The sequence below is a fragment of the Carassius gibelio genome, chromosome B16, assembly GCF_023724105.1.
Source record: "Carassius gibelio isolate Cgi1373 ecotype wild population from Czech Republic chromosome B16, carGib1.2-hapl.c, whole genome shotgun sequence".
Lineage (NCBI taxonomy): Eukaryota > Metazoa > Chordata > Actinopteri > Cypriniformes > Cyprinidae > Carassius > Carassius gibelio.
Genome location: NC_068411.1, coordinates 30628010 through 30648986, shown reverse-complemented (window position 1 = coordinate 30648986; position 20977 = coordinate 30628010). Strand labels below are relative to the sequence as shown.

The following is a 20977-nucleotide window of genomic DNA, read 5'->3' as shown; positions in this document are numbered from 1 at the left end:
CAGAATCAATGAGCATCAAAAGCAAGAGAAAAAAAACACAGTTATGCATTTAGAAGACGCATTTATCCAAAGCGACTTACAGTGCATTCAGTATATATATATACAGTACATTTGTTTTCGCTGGGAATCGAACCCACACACTTATGTGCAGCTAATGCAATAACCACAGAAATACAAGTCATTGGTGTTTGGTGATGGGTTGTTGACTCACGGTCTGCATTTAAATTTACAGAGGTTTCTGCAGACCATTCAAGTCTTTCCACACTGACTCAATCAGACATTTCTTTCCAAACTGTTGCTATAGAACTAGAAACACACAATTCCCTAAACTGTCATTATATGCACTGAAATAAATGATTAATTAAATTTACAAACTTTTATTTGAAGGCAAGTGTAATGAGTCCACTGAAAGCGAGTGTAGTGAGAACCCAACTGCAGTTTATTTATTGTGATCCAAACATCCAAACAATAAACAAAGACTTGACTAGACATGAACAGATTTGAGCAAAACAGACTTGACATGGCATGAACAGACTAGACTCACCAACAGCAGGATTTCTTGGAGGTCTGCCTAATGATGTGTGTTATTTAGAAAATGATGTAGTATGTATATTTCAATTTTAAATGTTACTGGATCCCAGGAATTAATATTTATATATATTTTTCTTAAAGTCCTATTAGGACAGAATTAGTTGGAGTAATGTAATTTTAAAACAATATGTCTGTAATATTAATAGCCAATTTGCACGGGTTAAGAAATCTAATTAAAAATACCAGAAGTGGGAGGAGTAACTTGATTTACGCACACCACCACCACCTTTCTGTCGTCAGTGATCATATTGACAGGATATATTTCATATATTTCATGCGATATCAGGAAGCGATGTGGCACACCACACTGCTTCCTGTGCATGGGCTACTACAATATTTCCTGATATTTATGTTCCTGTGAAACAGGAAGTCATGACTGGATACGTACATGCTCCTAGTCACCCTGGTGTGCCAAAAAATGCAAATATGAAATAGACTTCAGAGATAATCATAAGAATATATAGGGGCATCAGTAATTGTGGCCATTGTGTATAAGAAATATCAAATGGATAAACAGTGCAGACTTATTTTAACAGCCTACTTTGATCATATTTATCAAGAGCATGAATAATTTTGAGCACAACTGTATATATATATACTGTACTTGACAGGCCCCCTTCATACATGATCACGGGCCAATTATTGAGCAAGGGCCTAGCTTTTCTTTCAACACACACACACACACACACAAACACACACACACACACACACACAAACTCACACGCACACGCAAACAAAAACACACACAAACGCACACTTACAGAAACAAACACACAAACTCACACACATACTCACAAAAAACTACATTGTGGTTCGACATTATTAGTCAAATGTAACATAAAAAGTTAAGCAACAAAGGCAAAGAAACATTGTTTATGTTTTAGTACTACTATTATATTTTCCGTACCATGATAAATGAATAGTTCTCTAAATTTTAGGTGCAAACCTCTCAAAACAACTGAAAAGCAACCAATAACCGAATGCAAAAGAACACGCACACACAAAAAGTTTTTAAACAATATGTATTCTACATCTTTGTACCAACATCTGCAGAGATACAATATAAATACAATTCTGTACATTTTATAATATTGTAAATACTATGTTCATACATTTTATGTACAGCTCCTTGTCAAGGAGAGCAGCTGTTTTCTTTTAAGTAAGGTCTTGGGTTTTCATTTTACCATCTCCATTGACAGCAATAGTATTCACTTCTTATGAGATCCACAGTTCTTCAGGTAAAACAGAGCAATAATGACAGCACTGGTCATGGCACTAAACATACTAGCATTATTCAGGCTATGTCCCAATTTCCCCGATATTGCCCATCTCCCATTTATACCTATAAAAAACACTAATATTGACTTTAGTATCACAAACTAATAAAATCTTACTCGGTGGTCAAACACACCTGGATTTAAATGCTCGAAAGCGTCATTATTAGGCAGGTGAACCTAGGAGTCGACTATCTAAAAAGACCCTGTTCATTAACAGGGCTTGTGTCAGTAATTTAGGGCGCCTATGGTCTATAGCCAATACGAAGCAGACCGGGATATCTACGTTTAACAATAACACTCCCTACCGACAAGGGTCTGATAAAGAAAACAAGGTGCTCTCCGCATTAGGTGACCTCAGTTCCGTCAACCTCCTGAGAAGCGTCAAATCAGTATTTTTATAATGCATAAAAGTCTGTGCATTACGTAACTTAATGTGCATCCAGGATAAGTTACTCCAGTGCAAGCGTACAGAAAGCTCTGTTAATAGAAATAAAGGCAGTCCTTCAACAGTTAAAGAACTCAACAAGCCAGTGACACAACAGAGTACGAGCAACTGGATTGCCGTCCAATCAAAATACCATTAAATCTACTCTTTCTACAATTTTGAAGTTCTGATGGGCATGTGGCCTTTCAACCAGAAATATGGCACTTAGCATAAATCAGTCAAACACATATACATAAAACACAAGCATGAAACACATGTCCAAAGTAATCTACGTAAGAAGCTTGCACAGCAGATTTGAAAGGCTATGTCTTTGGTAATACCTGATAAAATCACGCAAACAAAAAGGTCATAAACAGTAGTACATTCTTACCTAGAACACACATCCAAATCTCAAACTCACTCAAAGTAGTGTTAGGCAATGTTCGATTAATACATTTAGTAATATAAGAAGTGGTAACGAAGAAGGATGTTAGTATTACAGCTATACATGATATATAAAACAAGTTTGTGCAACTGTGCAACTCTCGACATTCAAAGATGATACTGAAATAGGTCTATAATTTCAACAAGACCACAGGAAGGGTTTATTGCCATGGAATCAGGGAAACCAACAAATCTGTAACGAATCAGAAGGATGGATTCTGTTAGCACTTGGTTTGTCCAGGTGGTGGCTGGTGCTGGTGTCGAAGAGATCATCTACCAACTATTGGGTCACTGTCCTGCTCCTACAGGTTGAGGTTCGGTGTCTATGGACGGAGGCCCTCGAGTCAAACAGGATGGCTTCACGAAGACACCATGACCTGTGGCACAACGGAAGTACACCCTTCCTTGGACCGTACCATTGTGCTTGCCTTAAGAAGGACAAGAAAGGTCTAAGGTTACAAGGAGTTGAGTTCAGATTCAACAACAAAGAGCAAGAAAGGGAAGAGTTCACTTACCTACAGCAAGGTCCAGCTCTACTCCCACCCAGATTCCTTTGGCAAACTCTACCCCTCCAACGTAATGCACCGTCCCACTCCGTTTGCCCACCCAAACTTGCTCACCGGGGGCCATCCAGTCCGGCAACTGAGCAACTGGTCCATTCTCATCCTCACTAGAATCTACCGAAGGATCTGCATTCTCAAAGAACTCAAGTCCTTGAGTTGCTTCCAGCTGTGGCTTGGCATGAGGTACTGGGATACTGGGAGACTCTTTCCCATTGTGTAGATGGAACTGGGGTCGGGGATCCATACCTTGGGTTTTGGCTTGGGGAATCGAGTCTGCCTTCGATCCGATGCTACCAAGGTTGTCTCTTAATCCATGACCTACACCCTTAAAGTCTGGGGGAACAGATTCCTCCTTGGATCCGATGTTACCAAAATCTTCTCTTATGCCATGACCTACACCCTTAAAGTCTTGGGGAACGGATTCCTCCTTGGATCCGATGTTACCAAAATCTTCTCTTACGCCATGACCTACACCCTTAAAGCCTGGGGGAACGGATTCCTTCTTCGATCCAATGTTACCAAAATCTTCTCTTATGCCATCATCTGCACCCCTGAAGTCTCTGGGAATCGATCCTGCCTTCCATGCAATGTTACCATGGTCCACTTCCCCTACACCGTCATCTGCACCCTTAAAGTCTGTGAACTCTTGACTGACACTCAGGATACACTTGCGGGGAAGCCGAGGAGAACAGTCCAGGTCAGTGCATTGACGGGAACAGGGCTGAGCAGGAATGTTCTGGGCAGGACCGGATCCCGAGGAACCTCTGGTAGGATGCAACCCTCTTCCGTGCAATGCTTCCTGAGGGTCTGGAGGTTCTTTCATGTTTAGCTGGTCGCAGCTATCGCTGCCACTGAAGAGCACGTCGGACAGCGTGGCGTTTGAGGCACTATGAGAGAAGTAGCCGCTTGTGCATGTGCTGGCTGTGGGACTACGGGACACTTCTTTTTCCACAGCCCGTGTCCCTGTTAATACCCCGATCCCTGATGCCATCTCACCCTGAACACACATAGCCCCCTCTTGGGTCTCAAGGCTGGCATTGTACACCTCAAAGTTGGCAAAATCCTCTGGGATGTAAGGCTTGAAGTTTTGCAGCTCCAGAGACCCAAAGCCTGGGTTGCTGGAATGCGTGAAGGCTGAATCCATGTAAGGATCCTCCTCCTCTGAATCCTGATAAATCATCAACAACCAGACAGGAAACAAACATCAAAGCAGTGATCCGGAGGGGACTCTATCACCCCTTTTTTCATGAAACCATGAAGCACATCTGCTACTTTATTTAGTCTTTGTGTCCACAATAGTGGATCTACACTGGAAGCATTGAAGCAACATATCAGCTAAGAATTTGTAATTAGCAATGTAATATGTGTAGTGCTGGAGTCAGTGAGTTAAATGCAAGCTGAGGGATTCATGCAGTTATTCATCAATAAAATGAAGGTGATGGGATGCAATGAGATGCAAATGGTGCTAAGATGATGATAAGGCAGCATCATAAGCTTCATTTAATCAGAAACCGTTTTAAAAAGGATGAAATACAGAAATTCAACTGCACAATTGTTTGTGTATGTACTGAATTTAGTTATTAGAAGGAATATTTACAATTATGTTTAAGCTAATATCAAGGAATCAGATGTGTGGTAGCTGCCAATTTCAAATTTTATTGGAAAAGGTATAAAATGTAAAAAATATATACAGCATAGGCAGGTTAAAAATGATTTTCCATGGTAATCGACAGTTTGAACAGGGCCCTTCCTAGTACTATCTAGTATGCAACATGCATGTGATGACTTACAGCAGCATGCGGCCGTGTGTGAGTGAGATCAGTGCTCAGCCTGGGCTGTCTGTGATTGGCCGAGCTGCTGATGATATCACCGTGGCCCTCGCTCTGCGCCCTGGGTCTGGACCAGGGGCCGCCAGGAGCCGCAAACCAATGCATGCTCTGCAATCAGGGCACAACAGCACACTTCACATAGGCCATGCAGTACAGCCAATGGGTTACACGCATGATGCACACAAGTGAACATGCACACAGCCACAGATTCAGCGCTTTTAAAGGAACAGTTCACACAAAAAATCAAGTTGATGTTGTTCTGATGTTCTTTATATTATTTTCTTCCACTGAACACAACATCATATGTTTTGTACAAAGTCAAAGCTCCTCTTTTAAATAAGAATTTTTTGTAACATTTTTTGTTTTAGCTTAATTTTACAAATATTTTTATGTGCTTTTTTGTGTCATTTTTTTTTAAATAAAAAATATTTAATTTTATTTTAAATTAGAAACGCTGCCTAGGCATCTAAAACTAAGTTTTTCAAATAACTGTTTCAATAATAGTTTTAATGAATGATAATAACCCTGACCTGACAAAAATTACACATAAGTGTCAAAACTGTAGTCTATATGATCTGAATTTTAATATTAATTTAATAAAAAAAATGTTTTTACTATATAGTTTTTGTCAGGGTTTATTATTCATCAAAACTAAAACTATTGATATATTACATTAATAAATTACTAATTAAATACCAATGAAAACTAAAATGAACCAAATCTAAAGTAAAAATTAATTAAACCTAAATATAATAATAAAAAACTAATAAATATGACAAAAGCACATCACAAAATTGTTAAAATTTACCCACATCTTTAAAAGGGGCAAGGAATCTTTTTTTTTTTAATATATATTTTTACTTAACATTTTAAATGTATCAAATAAAAATTGTAAAATAAATAAATAAATAAATAAACAAGGATGAAGTGAATTAAATATTTTTTGGTGAACTATTCTTTTAAACTAATTTCTGGTTAACAGGTTCTGTATCATATACAGGTCAGTCCAAATAAATCTGTAATAAATAAATGAATACACGATCTGTGGGTGTAGAAATGGACAGGCTTGAGGGACTGAGGCATGCTGGGAACAAGGTCCAAAATTAACCAATATCAGAAGAATCCACAAGCAAAAATTCACAGGCAATACATATTCCTCAAAAACTAAAAAATATTTTTTGCATTTTTTTAAATTGAAATAATACAATTTAGTTTCTTGTATATACATTTAGTTGGTTCATTTATTAAATTATTTTTCAGATTGATTTTTATGCCTTTGATTTGAACTGAATCAACGTCACTAGTGAGATTCAGATGACGCTTCATGCAAAGCAGGTATCATTTTAGAGATCCTGATCAAATTACCAGCCAATTGGTGATTTTTATTTTGCATTTAGACTTAATTTTGGACCCTGGCTGAAGGACAGCTTTCTCTGGGCTGAGAGACATTTAAAAACACTTAAAGACAGGCATCAGAGCCTGAATCAATGTCAGATCATGAAATATGTGAGAATGTGGTGGATGGAAACATAAAATGAATGGTTTGTGAGAATGAAACATATAATGGGACCGAAGCATTGAGTGTGTGTGTGTGTGTATCACCTCCTGTCCAAGCAGAGGCCGTGACTCCAGAGAACGCTTGACTTTGTTCTCCTCCTTCACTGGCAAGAGAGATTTTAGGAACTTGGGCGGCTGAGGAGACAAAACTTTAAACGGACTGGAGTTGAAGAACGTTGGACTCTCTGGTACCAATCCTGAGGAGAATATTTGCATGAAATGATGCATAAGTGTGTCTAAATGCACTACAAAGAATAACTTAAAAGCATTGACACCCAAAACTGGGAAATTTATGGTAAATGTGGCTTTTTAGCCAGGTTCACAATTTACCGTGATTCTCTTTGTTTTTGACAGGCGTGTCTTTTGACAGAGGACTGTTGAGTGAAGCTTCATGTATGTTGGATTCGGTGACGTCTGTGTGACCGTCGCAGTGAGTCTGTGGAAATAAAGTCAACGCTTAGACAGAGACATTCACAACAAACACACTGTCTAGAGTAAGTGATCACTAACCTTTACGTCCTCATCATCACAACCAATCCCGTCTGGTTTACAACAAGAGCTCTAAACAAATATATATTATAGTCCTGTCACACAATGCATGGTATTTTGTTTCTGTACACTAGTAAACAGTAGATCTGGTCTTACATGCTGGACGTTGGGCGTGCTGAGACTACGCCGTATGTGTCTGCCTTTAGCGGAGAGAGCTTCCTTCACCGTCACGGCCTGAATAAACACACAAAAAAACACTAAACACATGTTCAACCGATAATCGGTTTTACTATCGGTTTGATCTTTCACAATATTTAAGATTTTTTCATAATTGTATAGTGTTTTGTAATATTGGATCCACCAATAAATGGCGCCATCATGTGGTCGCTTTGAGATTTGAGGTAAAGATTTTAAGTAAAGTAATCATTATCGGTTAAAAACAAAAAACAAAAAAAAAACAATATCGGTCAATCTCAACTAAACACTCCAGCAGAAACGGCAAATAGAAGTAAAATAATAAATAGTGGATCTGTATATTGGTTATTGGCCACATAAACCTGCTAATAATCTGTAACTGTATCGGTTGCAAACAAAAAAACATTACCAGACTATCTCTACTAAACACTCCAGCAGAATCAACAGATAGAATTAAAACAATAAATATTTATTAGAAATGTTGGTTCTATATATCGGTTATCAGCATATAGACAAATAATCTTTATCAGTATCGGTTTATATATATATATATATATATATATATATATATATATATATATATATATATATATATAAAATAAAAATAAATAAATATTGGTTCTGCATATCGGTTATCGTGCACAAAATCATGCAAATAATCGGTATTAAAGAAAATAAATAAAAAAACTGATATCGGTCAAAGTCTACTAAAACTCCGGCAAGAACAGCAGATAATGAGAGACATCTGTCCTAAAGTGAAGCCAAACCTGCCGCAGTCTCTCCAGACACAGAATATTGTCCACCTCCAGCACTCCTCTGGTGTATTTCTCTATGTATGTCTCTCCATCGAGCGTCTCCTCGCTCTCTCCTCGCGCCGCCATCAAGGCCAGAGTCTCGCGCTCCTCCGGCTCTTCAGACGCCTGTTCATTAAGACAGCAGGTGTGTGATCAGTGCATTTAGAAATACATACATGATGAAGAAACAGTGTGAAGTTTGTACCTTTGGTATGTTGGACACGATCTCATACGTCACTCCACAGGAGTACAGAACGTTCTTCAAAGACATCCGTCTCTTCAGGCTCTGAGTGAAACTCTACGAGACATCCGTCATGTATTTAACATTAAACAAGATAACACTTTTTAAACAGTAAGATTTTTAAATTTTTTTAAAGAATTCTCTTTTGCTCACCGAGTCTGCATTTATTTGATTAAGACACGTGCTGGTATTCGGTAATGTGATATATCATGATGATGAACATGCACAATATTGCTATCGTGGACACTGGATTTTTTGCATTTTAAAAATACTTTTCCCATAAACTGGTCAAAATGCACAAGTGCACTTTCACTCTCTGACAGCAGATGGCGCTGAACAGCAGAAATGCAGGCGTTACTCTGAAAACCCTGTAAATAAAGCAACTGTGCTACTTTCTAAACCATGTTTAAATACGAAGACACTTATGACTGGAGTAATTATGCTGAAAATTCAGCTGCGCATCACAGAAATAAATTTTGTATTAAAATATATTTAAATAGAAAGCAGTTATTTTAAATAGTAAAAATATGTCACAATATTACAGCTTTTGCCACACTTTGGATCAAATAGAAGCAGGCTTAGTAAGCAAAAGAGACTTCTTTAAAAACATTTAAAATCTTATTGAATGATAGTGTACTTCACGAATAAAATAATTAACAGTTTAATTTAATGTGAGAATTCTAATGGCAACTGAAAGGAGGGAAATCAGAGTTGATGTGAAACAGCAGTGCACAATATTATTGTTGTCATAAAGTACTTAAGATGTGAGTGTATGGAAACCTCCCAGTGTTTGCAGACCTGTTTGTTGTAGATGTTGACGGCGATCCTCTTGCGCAGCACCAGCTCCACAGACGCCGGGTGACTGAGCTGAACCGTGGCTTTCACGATCAGGTAGATCCGCTCGCTGGGGGCCGTGATCCGGTTCAGATGGATGGAGTCGTGGATGGAGGAATCCCAGGAACACACAGCCGACACCTGAGTGCAAGAGAAATCAGTCATATTTGAACATAATTAACAATTACACGCCTGTCATAATTCTCATTTAAAAAAAAAAGAAAAAAAAATGAATGTATAAATAAATTTAAATAAATAAACAAGTAAACTAAATAGCAAAAGAGGAGGGAGAAAAAATATAATTTGTATAAAGCAAATTTTAGATCCATTATGACTTAATAATGGACAATAATAAGTCAACATGACAAAATCGCACATTTTGATGAATGTAATGCATATAGATATATACCTTGCTTTTTTTTAGTTGTTGTTGTAATTTGGATTTCTCTCACTTGTTAATTTTATTAGATTAGCATTAATATAATTTTTTGTCACCAAAAATAACTACACTAAACAATAATACATATATAAACATGGGTCAAAGATGAAAAAGGGTTTAAGCATAAACACAATGAGTGTAATACTGTTTTAAATTGTTGTTTTCCCATCCCAAAATACAAAAATATTCTGTTTAACTTAATTGCAATTTTGTTTATGTTTTTCTCAGCAAAAAATAAATATCATAAATTTTCCCCTGATTTACAGAAGAGATGCATTAAAATATAATTCAGTGTAACAATCTTGTCAGGCATATTTACAACAAAAATTAATTTATGGCATATCAAAAGACTAATTACTTTCACCCCAAATAATAATTAGTTGTAATTTTACATTTTTTTAATTTGCCACTATCCGAAGTACTAACCATTTGTCAGTAAGAATTTTTTACTCATTTAAAACAATAAAATTTAATATGCTTCCTTATTCTTTTATATATTTTAATATGCACACGTCAGAAAAAGCACATTGTTTGAATTTTTACATAATGACAAAATAACATTACTTCAACCAAATTTTGACATTTTATTCTCCAAAAACTTATTTGAAAACCTTGAAATTAGAAACTTAATTTAATGTGCTTTTTTTTTACGACTTTTTTAAATTTGTTTGATTCTGACATATATACATATACTATAATTTAGTACCATCATGAATTATTTTTCAAAGTAAGACATTTTATTCAAGACAACCACCAATCCCTAATTATGATGCCTGTAATGCATCCAGACATCTTACTAGTCTTTTTGGTAATTTGCATTATTCACATTGGTTCATTTACATATTAAAAACTCTAACATATAAACCTCTGAAAAAGCACCACCATGAGCTCTGAGCATGTTGAGTTATTTTAGCAGACAAACGTCAGTGTCATATGAACAGGTGTAACTCTGGTCACCTCGTCATGGCTGTGTCTGATGATGGGCAGGTAGAAGAACGGGCTGCCGTGCTCTTTGGGGAGGATTGAGTTAACACCGGCGGCGTGAGGACCGGTCAGCTGATCGCTCACCGTCAGGTTATCAGCTGCAAAACACACATTACAGATAAATTAACCATCACAAGCAAACCAGACTAAATCACTGATCTGACAGGGTCATGCAAACCAGGACAACCTTCAGCCTTCTAACCCTAAAGATCAATATATCTCACCATTCAGATCCAGGAACAGCACAGGAATATGAGCCTCCATGCCAGCAGGGGGAACCCTTGAGCAATAACAACACAAGACAATTTACTTCAATAAATTTCAGTGCCGATAAACTTAAATGGTTACTCCACCCCAAAATACTTTCTAACGTACACCCATGTCGTTCCAAACCCGTAAAAGCTCAGTTCGTCATCGGAACACAATTTAAGATATTTTGAATCAAAACCTGGAGGCTTGAGACTGTCCCATAGACTGCCAAGTAAATGACATCATCAAGGTCCACGTCATCATATGGGTTACATGAAGCGACTTAAAGAATTTTTGTAAGCTGTGAACACTAAAATAACGCCTTTATTTAATAATTCCTTCTTTGGACCTTGACACTGTTATTTACTTGGCAGTCTATGGGACAGTCTCAAGCCTCCAGGTTTGCATTCGATATATGTTAAAATGTGTTCCAAAGACGAATTGAGCTCTTATGGTTAAATTTTCTTTTTAGGTTGGAGTATCCCTTTTAAATGAATTTTAAATGCAATTTTCTTAATATTTGGATTTTTTTTTGCTCCCTCAGATTTTCAAATAGTTGTATCTCGACCAAACATTGTTCTCCTAATAAACCTAAATTTGTATAAAATTTTGAACAGATGCATACATTTAAAAACTGCGGTGCATTTCGCGTTTCGTGTGAATGACGTGGCACAAACTGAGTGTTCGGGCATTTTGACTAACGAAATTCACTTTGGTGAATTTTCGTGCAGATTTATTCTCTCAAGTCGCGTCTGGTGTGAACGCAGCATAAAGCTAAGATTGAGCAGGACTGGTCTACACTGGTCTCCTGTGGTTCAGTTCTTACCAGTTCGCCGGGGCCCCCGGGAGCCCGCTGCCAGGGGCCGGGACCAGCACGGCATTCCTCTCCTCCGTCAGACCGACCCACTGCTCCACCAGCCGAGCCTCTCGCTCAACGTCCTCCTCGCACTTCTCTGGAGATCACAGGCAAATCACATCACATGTGCCAACATCTTAATCAATCAAAAGCACAAAAATGTTGGGGATATCTGCTCTGTGTGATCTTAGATGATACATCTCACATTTTGATCTTTAGAATTTGAACTGCTTCCTTCAAGCAGATGATATCAAGTGCCCAAGGGGAAGACTGTTAGAGCTTCTAGATTTTTTGTTTCTAATGCAGTCTTGATTATAAATGATTATTTGAAACATAAAGGTAAAGGCGTACCATGAGGTGCACAATATATAATAAAAATGGTGCACTGTTAATGCCAGGGTTTTGTTGTGGTTGCACTTCTTGTGATGTTTTTGTTCTATCAGTTTTCGTCATGATGTCTTATGCACTTTTTCTGTTTGTGAGGTTGATGCTGTATAAATTGTTCTGTGAAGGGACAAATAAAGAGATTACTACACCAACCTGACTTATTGATGATCTTCTTGATCTGCTCCTCTAGATACTCCCTGCGTTTGATGAGGGCTTCAGACCAGCGCTCCCGAACACAGTTCAGATCCTCCTCCTGCAGAACCACATACAGAGCTCAGATTCGCTGCTGTCAGTGGACCATTAAGGCTCGTTTGAGACAGAAAAAACATCAAAAACTTAAAGAATCTGAAGATCCCATCTGAAGTCGATTGCACTGATATATCTACAGTAAACACATTTTTACAATTTGGCGTGGTGCCAAATATCTACAATATTGTGTAATTATTTTTTTATGCCTAATTATATGAAAAACTGAGATAAATATATTAAATATCCTCAGAAGGCTGAGAAATATGGACCAATATAAACTTTTTGTATTTTAAATAATATTATTATTATAGATAAATACTAAGAAATATATTGAATGTTACATTAAAAAAAAAAATTATATTATATTATAATATAATATTATAATAATATAATATTATAATTATTATACATAATACAAAAAATTTATTCCAGAAATTATTAATATGATTAATATACGAATTAAGTCACATTGCATAAAATACATATTAAATTATTATACAAAATGTTTATTTTTATGCATTTTAAAATGCAACAAATTAATATACATATAATATAGAAAACCTAATTTTTTTTTATATTTTCAATTATATAACAATAAAAATAACATTTAAAACGAAAAAGTTACATATAAAACTTACATTTTTAATATTTTCTATATTGTGTTGCCTTTTGATGTAATATTATATATAATATAATATATGATATATATAATATATAATATTATATGTGTGTGTGTGTGTGTGTGTGTGTGTTTGTGTCATTTTAAAGCATGCAGAATGTGTTTTTTTACTTGTTTTTTTCCCCTTTTTATTTAAATCTATTTTTATTTAAGCTTGTTTTAAAGTAAAATCATCTTTTGTAAGCAGTTTTGTATGTGTTACATTAGTATGCACACTGCCAATGGTAAAGTAGATTTCAGTGTAATCCAGTGTAGACATGGTGTCAGGAGCAGATTTGGAGCCAAGCATCAAGGTTTGATACTTACACAACATCATGATAAACACAAAGATGACTGAATAAATGCATATTAAATCCAGCGTGGCGTTTTCAGACAGATTAAGTGCTTATACTGTATGCAGCTCCATCTAGAGCAGCTCAAACGCACGTAAACATGCAGAATCATGCAGCCATGCACTGATCATGTGACCGGTGAAGACAGCAGTGTGTTAGTGCAGGAATCTCTCAGTGAAATTATAATATCAGCCTCATTAATGGACGATCATGATCTTAATTTCATCACACTCCTGTCTGAAGCACATGATCAGCAGAAGTCAGAATACCTGATAACTATCCATATCGGTGTCTTCCTCCCTCTGCTGGAGAGAATACAGCCTGTCACACACTCAGATCCACTGATGGACTCACATTCACTCTCTAAACGCTTGTACATTTTACCGATAAATATCACGAAGTTGAACACACCACTAACCGATAACCGATAAATCTACCGATAATGGATGCAGAATGAAAACTAAAACACTGCAGAACTTTATAAAAAAATAAAATAAATAATTCTGAACCATTCTGATACTTTAAATTAAATAAATATATAAATTTATATTTATAAATTAATTATACCTTAATCATTAATTTTCATTTAATTTGAATGTCACTTTTTCTAACTTCTTTTTTACTTCTTTTCTCCTTTTCTTTCCCCTCTCTCTCTCTTTTTTGCATTTCTATTTTTACTTGAACTATGTCGTACTTCCGTAAAAATTATAAAAAAAAAGAAAACTTCTAACATTTCAAGTGAAGGATGCTGCAGATCTGTGTTATTTTAGTATCACTGAGATACTATTATAGTTTATGTTAACATTTTCAATTAGATTTTATTTTTATATTTTATCATTTATGATTTAGTTCAAATGTAAGTAATTTTGTATCGTTAGTATAATTTATAATTTTATCAATCGTTTTTATGTTTTAGGTTATTTCATTCTACTTATTTTAGTTTTGAACTAAAATGAAAATGACAAAAAAAATAAAGTTAACGTTTTCTATATTTTATTCAATCAATGAGATACTATTGTATTTTATATTAATAGTTTGAACATGGATGATTTTTATATCTTTTGTTTGTGTTTTAAATTTTATTAAGATTTAAGTAATGTTTTTAAAATATGTCTACATAGTGTTTTTTTAATTTTAGTTTTAGTTATTCTAGTACATCAAGCTAAACTAAATGAAAATGAGAAGTGTTTCCTTGGGAACTAATTAAAATGCACTTTAATGAATATATATATATGGATTTTTTTTTTTTATTTCAGTGTTTTTAATGGTGTTCATTTTAACCCTCATTTCAGTTAATGTTTGTATTATTTGAAGTACTGATAATGTTTTCTTCTGGTCTAAATGTTCTGCCGTGTGTGTTGTGTTTTTGTCGGTCTAACTGACCTGATAGCTGTCCAGAGGTCTCTGTAGTTTGGTGGATCGAGCAGAAACGCAGCCGATGGAGACGGAAAGCATGGCCTCCACCAGCAGTGGAAGCGTCCCAGAGTGCTGGACCGGCCGGACGTTCACCTGCAGCCTCCGTGAGTGACCCTGAACACACACACACACACAGACGCTCATGCTTCTGAATATCAGCTGCTCTCATTAATAAATGCAGAATGCAGTTGCACCTGACGCAGCTGAAACACTCCTCCAGTGCTGTCGTCTCTGCTCGGATGAAGCTCTACAGACGAATACTCGCCCTGTTCGTTCAGCTCCTGTATGGAGACCCACAACTCGATCTGACGCGACACTTCACTCCACCTGTCACACACACAAATTTACTATTTACATTTTACTACTACTATTTAAATATGAATTCTGCATGTCTCTGTGTTGATGAATGTCACGGACATGGGGTTTTGTTAACTATTCGTACTGAAGTGCAAGCGTGATGCTTGTAGTGATATTAATGTCTGCCCTCTCGCTAAATGAAGACATAAATATATGAACAACATCTCCAGAACTGCTCTGAAAGACACTTCATGACAGTAAAATTATTCTCATATCATATACACACAGAAATGTAAAGGTATTCACAGCAACCCGTCAAAATAAAAGTTCGGTTTAACTTGAAGAAATTGTTGCAGAAATACATTATTACTGTTCAGCAGAATGTATATAATTGGCAACTACTACTTAATTTATAAACACCTTATTTTTAAGGAATAATCATACAATGTTTCGTTAATGTTTTAATTGAATCAGGTGTGTAAGAGCTGGGCTGCTCCAGAACCATTGTAAAAACCTTTGTGACTCGTGTAAAATACAGTATATTACATTCATGCACAGTTTTGTTTTAAGGCAGCTTTAATATCCTTTTTGGTAACTTCATGACTTTACTGACCACAACATAACATGCAAGTAGTTTATTTCTCAGTTGAGATATTCCTGTAGCTCAATTGGTAGATCACTATGCTATCAAGGTTGGGGGTTCGATTCCCCGGGAACACATGATAAGTAAAAATTGATAGCCTGAATGCACTGTCGCTTTGAATAAAAGCGTCTGCTAGATGCATAAATACAATTTTTAATTCAATTTTAATTTGATATGAAAGGATATAGGCTACAGCGTGCACTAGCGCCTTTGTGCAAGCAATTGAAGAGCTAATTTATAACATGAAATAAAAAATTTAGTCAGAAACTCAAGTAAATTAGCCTAAATTTAATTTTGTTTAGTTGTATAATGCACCTGTCTCTGAGCGTCCGTCTCTTGGCTTGCAGTGCGTCCATCTCCAGCATGGACCGGCCGTTCCCAGCGTAGCGGTGACCCCAGACCTCGATGGCCAGAGCGCCGTCTGAGATGAACTCCAGAAACTCCTCGGTCACATGCACCAGGAAATCCTGCCCGCAGACACACAACGAAAGCAGATTGATTGATTTATCATTTAAGATCACATCAGCACACTCACGGCAAACTCACAAGTAATAAAATGTTAAATAATCATAACAATATTCCAATGAGTTTTATACAATAATATTGTAAGAAAATAAACAAAAAATAACAACAGTAATAACAACAGCAGTCATATCAAAACTTCAATTTGATAAAAACATTATTATGTATTATTTATTAATGATAATAATAAATAAAAACAAAAAAATTATAATAATAAATCATTGCACATTAGGAATAACAAAAAAAAGTACATAATCTAATTAATTAAATGATGGAATAAAAAATAAATACAATAAAAAATAAATAGGAAATAATAGGAAATAAAAATAGGCACTAGTAATAATAACAATAAAAAAAATGACATCAAACTGAAAATATAAAATTAAAACTATAAAAAGCAAATAGTATCGTTTTTACCTTGCAGTGATCGAAACGCACAGTGAAGTGGGCGTCGGCCGTCTGTGAGGGGGGTGTGTCTGGGCTGACGATGGGCGGAGCCACAGCGGGCTCTGATTGTTCCCAGAAGGTGTACTGACAGAAGACGAAGTTGGAGAGGTTTAGAGGAAGACCAGATGCCTCTCTGATCCGCACCTGAGATGAAACACAACGCAAGCGCAGCAGTGAGTGTTTACCACAATACTAAACACTTCTCAAACTATTACAGATACGACCAGCAGATCAGATTTTTACGGTACATGCTTCACAATCAAATGACATTCATAAATTCACTATAACACAAAGAGTAGCATTAGTGATTAGTTTATTACATTCAACCTAATCTAACTAATGCTTTCCCTGGTGACATTTACATCAGCATTATTTGCACTAACAATGTTCAGTTAACTATTATAAAGTATAATAATTATAAAGTAACAGTGCTAATATTCTTGCAAGTTGGCATTCTATTTTAATCGACAAAAGTATCTCAAAAGTTCATTAGGATTGGTGCAAGCTGTCGTTCTCAAAAGCGTGTTAGAAGTGAACTGAGTGTTGTACCCTGCAGGTGAGTTTTCTGGCCATGTGGACGATCTCTCCGTTGTTGTCCATGACCTCGTATCCGCTGCTCTGGCTGGAGTTCTCGGAGGAATCGTCTCCTCCGGCCAAACGCTCGGGAACGACGCCACTCACCCGCAGCAGCTCCACCTGGAGACGACCTGCCACCTGCCAACAGTAGGATGTAACGCTTAACCACCAGCTGGTTGAAAACCGATTCAAATATGTGATGATTCAGATCGGTTAAGATGCTAAATAAGGGTTACCGTTAGGAGTTTATATGAATGTATGTTTGAGGGCAACTAACTGTATTAATAAAAGTTTAGATGGTATTTTTTCTTTTCATCTTGACTCTGTATAATGCATATTAATGTTTGTAAGTGCAGCGCTGGTTTGCAGCAACCAAGGATACGCTTTAAGCGCCACCTGCTGGCAGAGAGTGAATCTGCGTCTCGTTCAGCTCGTCTACCGTTTCTGTTTATGCAGATATTTATATGTATATTTTCACAAAACTAAGTCCATCTATTCTGTTTTGGCATCAAATTCTGAAATTATACAATTTAATTTAGATTAAAATCTGCTCATGTTGCATGTATGCAGCATCTTTGTTTGGATCGTGATTCGAATGCAGTGGTTGCCTCTAATTTTAAATGGAAAGAACACAGACAAAGCCTTATTTTGCTTAAATTAAAAGATTAGTTTAATTTGTGTTATTTATTTAATTTGAGGCTTGTTTTAAAATTGTAAATTTGGTTTTGTTATTTACATTATATTTAAATTTTGTTATTTAGCAGATGCTTTTATCCAAAGCGACTTACAAATGAGGACAACAGAAGCAATTAAAACATATGAGCAATGATATGCAAGTGCTATTTTAGTTTCAGATTAGAAGTATTGTATCGGTGTCAAAAATACTAACCTTTAAAAATATTGTATCAATATTGATGATACTACCATTTAAAAGTATCGGTACCGATATCTATGATACAACCCGTTAAAAGTATCTGTATCGTATCGGCATCGACAATACTAGAATTTAAAAGTATCGATATTGTATCGGTTTTGATAAAAACAATATTCCGCTTTAAAAGTATCAATATCGACGATACTAGATTTTAAAAGTATCTGTATTCTATTGCAAATTATTTAAGTGGTATCGCCCATCCCTTATCTAGAGTCGTTTGGTGTGAACACACTACAACAGCCTGTTTACTATACAGACATCTGCTCACCTCCCCCTGCTGGCTGATGATGGGAACGGCGTACTGCAGTTTCACATCATGAAATAGACACTCCAGGAAGACGTTAGCCACGCCGATTAGGTTGTGATTCTCCTGCGCTTCATAGAACGGATCACCCGCCTTACTGTGCAGACGGTTCACCTGGGAGAAACACAGGGAAAAAACACCAAATCAACCAAAACAGAGAACATTTGAGACATTTTTAGACCTTTCTAAGATCAAGTAAAGGAAAGAGACACAAAGAAATTCATCAAACTGAAGTGAGTTTATGATCAAAACAAAAACAACTATCTGCCGACAAAGGTCAGAAAAATTACATTTTCAAAAAAATGAGTAAATAAATTAACAAATGAGCAAATTAACAAATAAATAAGACAAAAGGAATAAATGAGTAAATTAATTAATTAGTATATATATTGTATTATGTCTAAATAACACAAATAAGCAAATACAAATAATTAGTTAATACATGAGTAAATGACAAAAATGTAAATAAATAATGAGTAAATATAAGTACATAAACAACTAAATAAAAATAAACAAATTTAATTTATAAACTGCCTCAGAAGACTTCATATTGTTTCTCAAGTAAATGTGTCTTGATTTAAAGATGTTTAGATATTGTATTGGAAAACGAGACAAAAATAATGAAGATATAAAATTTTTTGCAGGTCATGCAACATTTAATGATTTTTCTGAATTTAATGAATTGAAGACTTCTGCTATGACCTTTTTAGGGCCTTAATTTGTGGAAGGGAGAATTAAGATAATCCAGATTTTTTTTAATTATTCAGATATGATGATTTGCTGCTCAAGAAACTTTATTTTCAATATACATGTAAATATTTTGTAACATTATAAATGTCTTTACTGATCGGTTAAATGTATCCTTGATGAATAAAAGCATCGTTTTCTTTCACTCACCACTTCCTGTGTTCCCTCCCTCCAGTCTCTGTAATGGTCTCTCATGTCCACTAGTTTGTTCTCTAGTTTCTCGATGGTCCACACCTGTGTTCCCTTCCCTTTACGTCGCACCTGGATGGCCGGTTCACTGACTATGGCACCACGCTGGGATTAAAATAATGACAGCAATGTAACATCACAGAGCTCTGGACGAAAGCGTCTGCTGAATGAATGCATGTAAACGTGAGCGTTTCTCACCTTGCGGTTGGCGCTGAGGTTGGCGGCCGGGATCTGCAGCGTGACCTGATAGTCGGTGAGTTTATGCATCTCCTCGGACAGGAAGTTAGCTTCTCGCACAAGAGCGTTCGCTCGGACCAACTGCTCACGCAGCCGAGACAAACTCTGACGAAACAGTTCGTCCCTGAAACACACAGACACAAGATGCCTAACGCTGTAAATACAGATCTGTGCCAAGACCTAGTGAGCTGCCTATGTAGGCAATATTTTAAGGCATCACGTGCACAATCTCCAACATGAAGGCCATTTCAAAAATAAGTTATGCCTTCTGAGTACCTTCTTTTGCTTGCATTGCATGTATGTTTATAGTGAAATTGATCCCATAATGCATTGTGAGCAAAAAACTAATAAAAATAATAATAACTAAATGTAAAAAATGTCTGATTTGAATTTAGTTTAAGATGAAATACTAGTTACTAAAACAAAAAATTAAGTAAAAAAAAAAAATTAAACTGACAAAAATGATAAGTAATATATAAGTAATAAGTAATAATAAATAATAATAAATTAATATGTATATTTCCAAAACAATTTTTTTTTTGTGTGTGTGTGTGTGTGTGTGAGTGTGTGTGTGTGTGTGTGTGTGTCCTGACCTCTCGTCGCTCCACAGGCGTAGTTTGTTGTGTGTGGTGTGTGTGTGTGTGTGTGTGTGTGTCCTGACCTCTCGTCGCTCCACAGGCGTAGTTTGTTGTGTGTGGTGTGTGTGTGTGTGTGTGTGTGTGTGTCCTGACCTCTCGTCGCTCCACAGGTGTAGTTTGTTGTGTGTGGTGTGTGTGTGTGTGTGTGTGTGTGTGTGTGTGTGTTTTGACCTCTCGTCGCTCCACAGGCGTAGTTTGTTGTGTGTGGTGTGTGTGGTGTGTGTGGTGTGTGTGTCCTGACCTCTCGTCGCTCCACAGGCGTAGTTTGTTGTGTGTGGTGTGTGTGTGTGTGTGTGTGTGTGTCCTGACCTCTCGTCGCTCCACAGGCGTAGTTTGTTGTGTGTGGTGTGTGTGTGTGTGTGTGTCCTGACCTCTCGTCGCTCCACAGGCGTAGTTTGTTGTGTGTGGTGTGTGTGTGTGTGTGTGTCCTGACCTCTCGTCGCTCCACAGGTGTAGTTTGTTGTGTGTGGTGTGTGTGTGTGTGTGTGTGTGTGTTTTGACCTCTCGTCGCTCCACAGGCGTAGTTTGTTGTGTGTGGTGTGTGTGGTGTGTGTGTGTGTGTGTGTCCTGACCTCTCGTCGCTCCACAGGCGTAGTTTGTTGTGTGTGGTGTGT

The 20977-nt window shown here is 36.5% G+C and overlaps 1 protein-coding gene across 7 annotated transcripts in view; it reads right to left on the bottom strand.

Moving 5' to 3' along the window:
• Positions 1–1598: 1598 nt before the first annotated feature.
• kif13a (kinesin family member 13A) overlaps positions 1599–20977 on the bottom strand; it is a 52541-nt gene continuing 33162 nt past the window's right edge. Inside the window, exons 18-41 of one of the 7 annotated variants that reach the window (XM_052578881.1) lie at positions 19687–19849; positions 19450–19593; positions 18517–18666; positions 17288–17452; positions 16709–16882; positions 16085–16236; positions 15024–15156; positions 14797–14943; positions 13683–13718; positions 12307–12406; positions 11737–11863; positions 10886–10941; positions 10635–10759; positions 9203–9379; positions 8369–8461; positions 8137–8289; positions 7331–7408; positions 7196–7246; positions 7016–7121; positions 6731–6882; positions 5090–5236; positions 3768–4467; positions 3252–3692; positions 1599–3164 (exon numbers count right to left, since the gene is read on the bottom strand). In XM_052578881.1, the coding sequence (XP_052434841.1) occupies positions 3025–3164; positions 3252–3692; positions 3768–4467; positions 5090–5236; positions 6731–6882; positions 7016–7121; positions 7196–7246; positions 7331–7408; positions 8137–8289; positions 8369–8461; positions 9203–9379; positions 10635–10759; positions 10886–10941; positions 11737–11863; positions 12307–12406; positions 13683–13718; positions 14797–14943; positions 15024–15156; positions 16085–16236; positions 16709–16882; positions 17288–17452; positions 18517–18666; positions 19450–19593; positions 19687–19849 (3910 nt within the window). In that variant the 3' untranslated portion in view covers positions 1599–3024. Of the gene's footprint in view, positions 3165–3251; positions 4468–5089; positions 5237–6730; positions 6883–7015; positions 7122–7195; positions 7247–7330; positions 7409–8136; positions 8290–8368; positions 8462–9202; positions 9380–10634; positions 10760–10885; positions 10942–11736; positions 11864–12306; positions 12407–13682; positions 13719–14796; positions 14944–15023; positions 15157–16084; positions 16237–16708; positions 16883–17287; positions 17453–18516; positions 18667–19449; positions 19594–19686; positions 19850–20977 lie in introns of all 7 variants that reach the window. The other 6 variants (XM_052578883.1, XM_052578877.1, XM_052578878.1 and 3 more) reach the window with 6 other exon arrangements.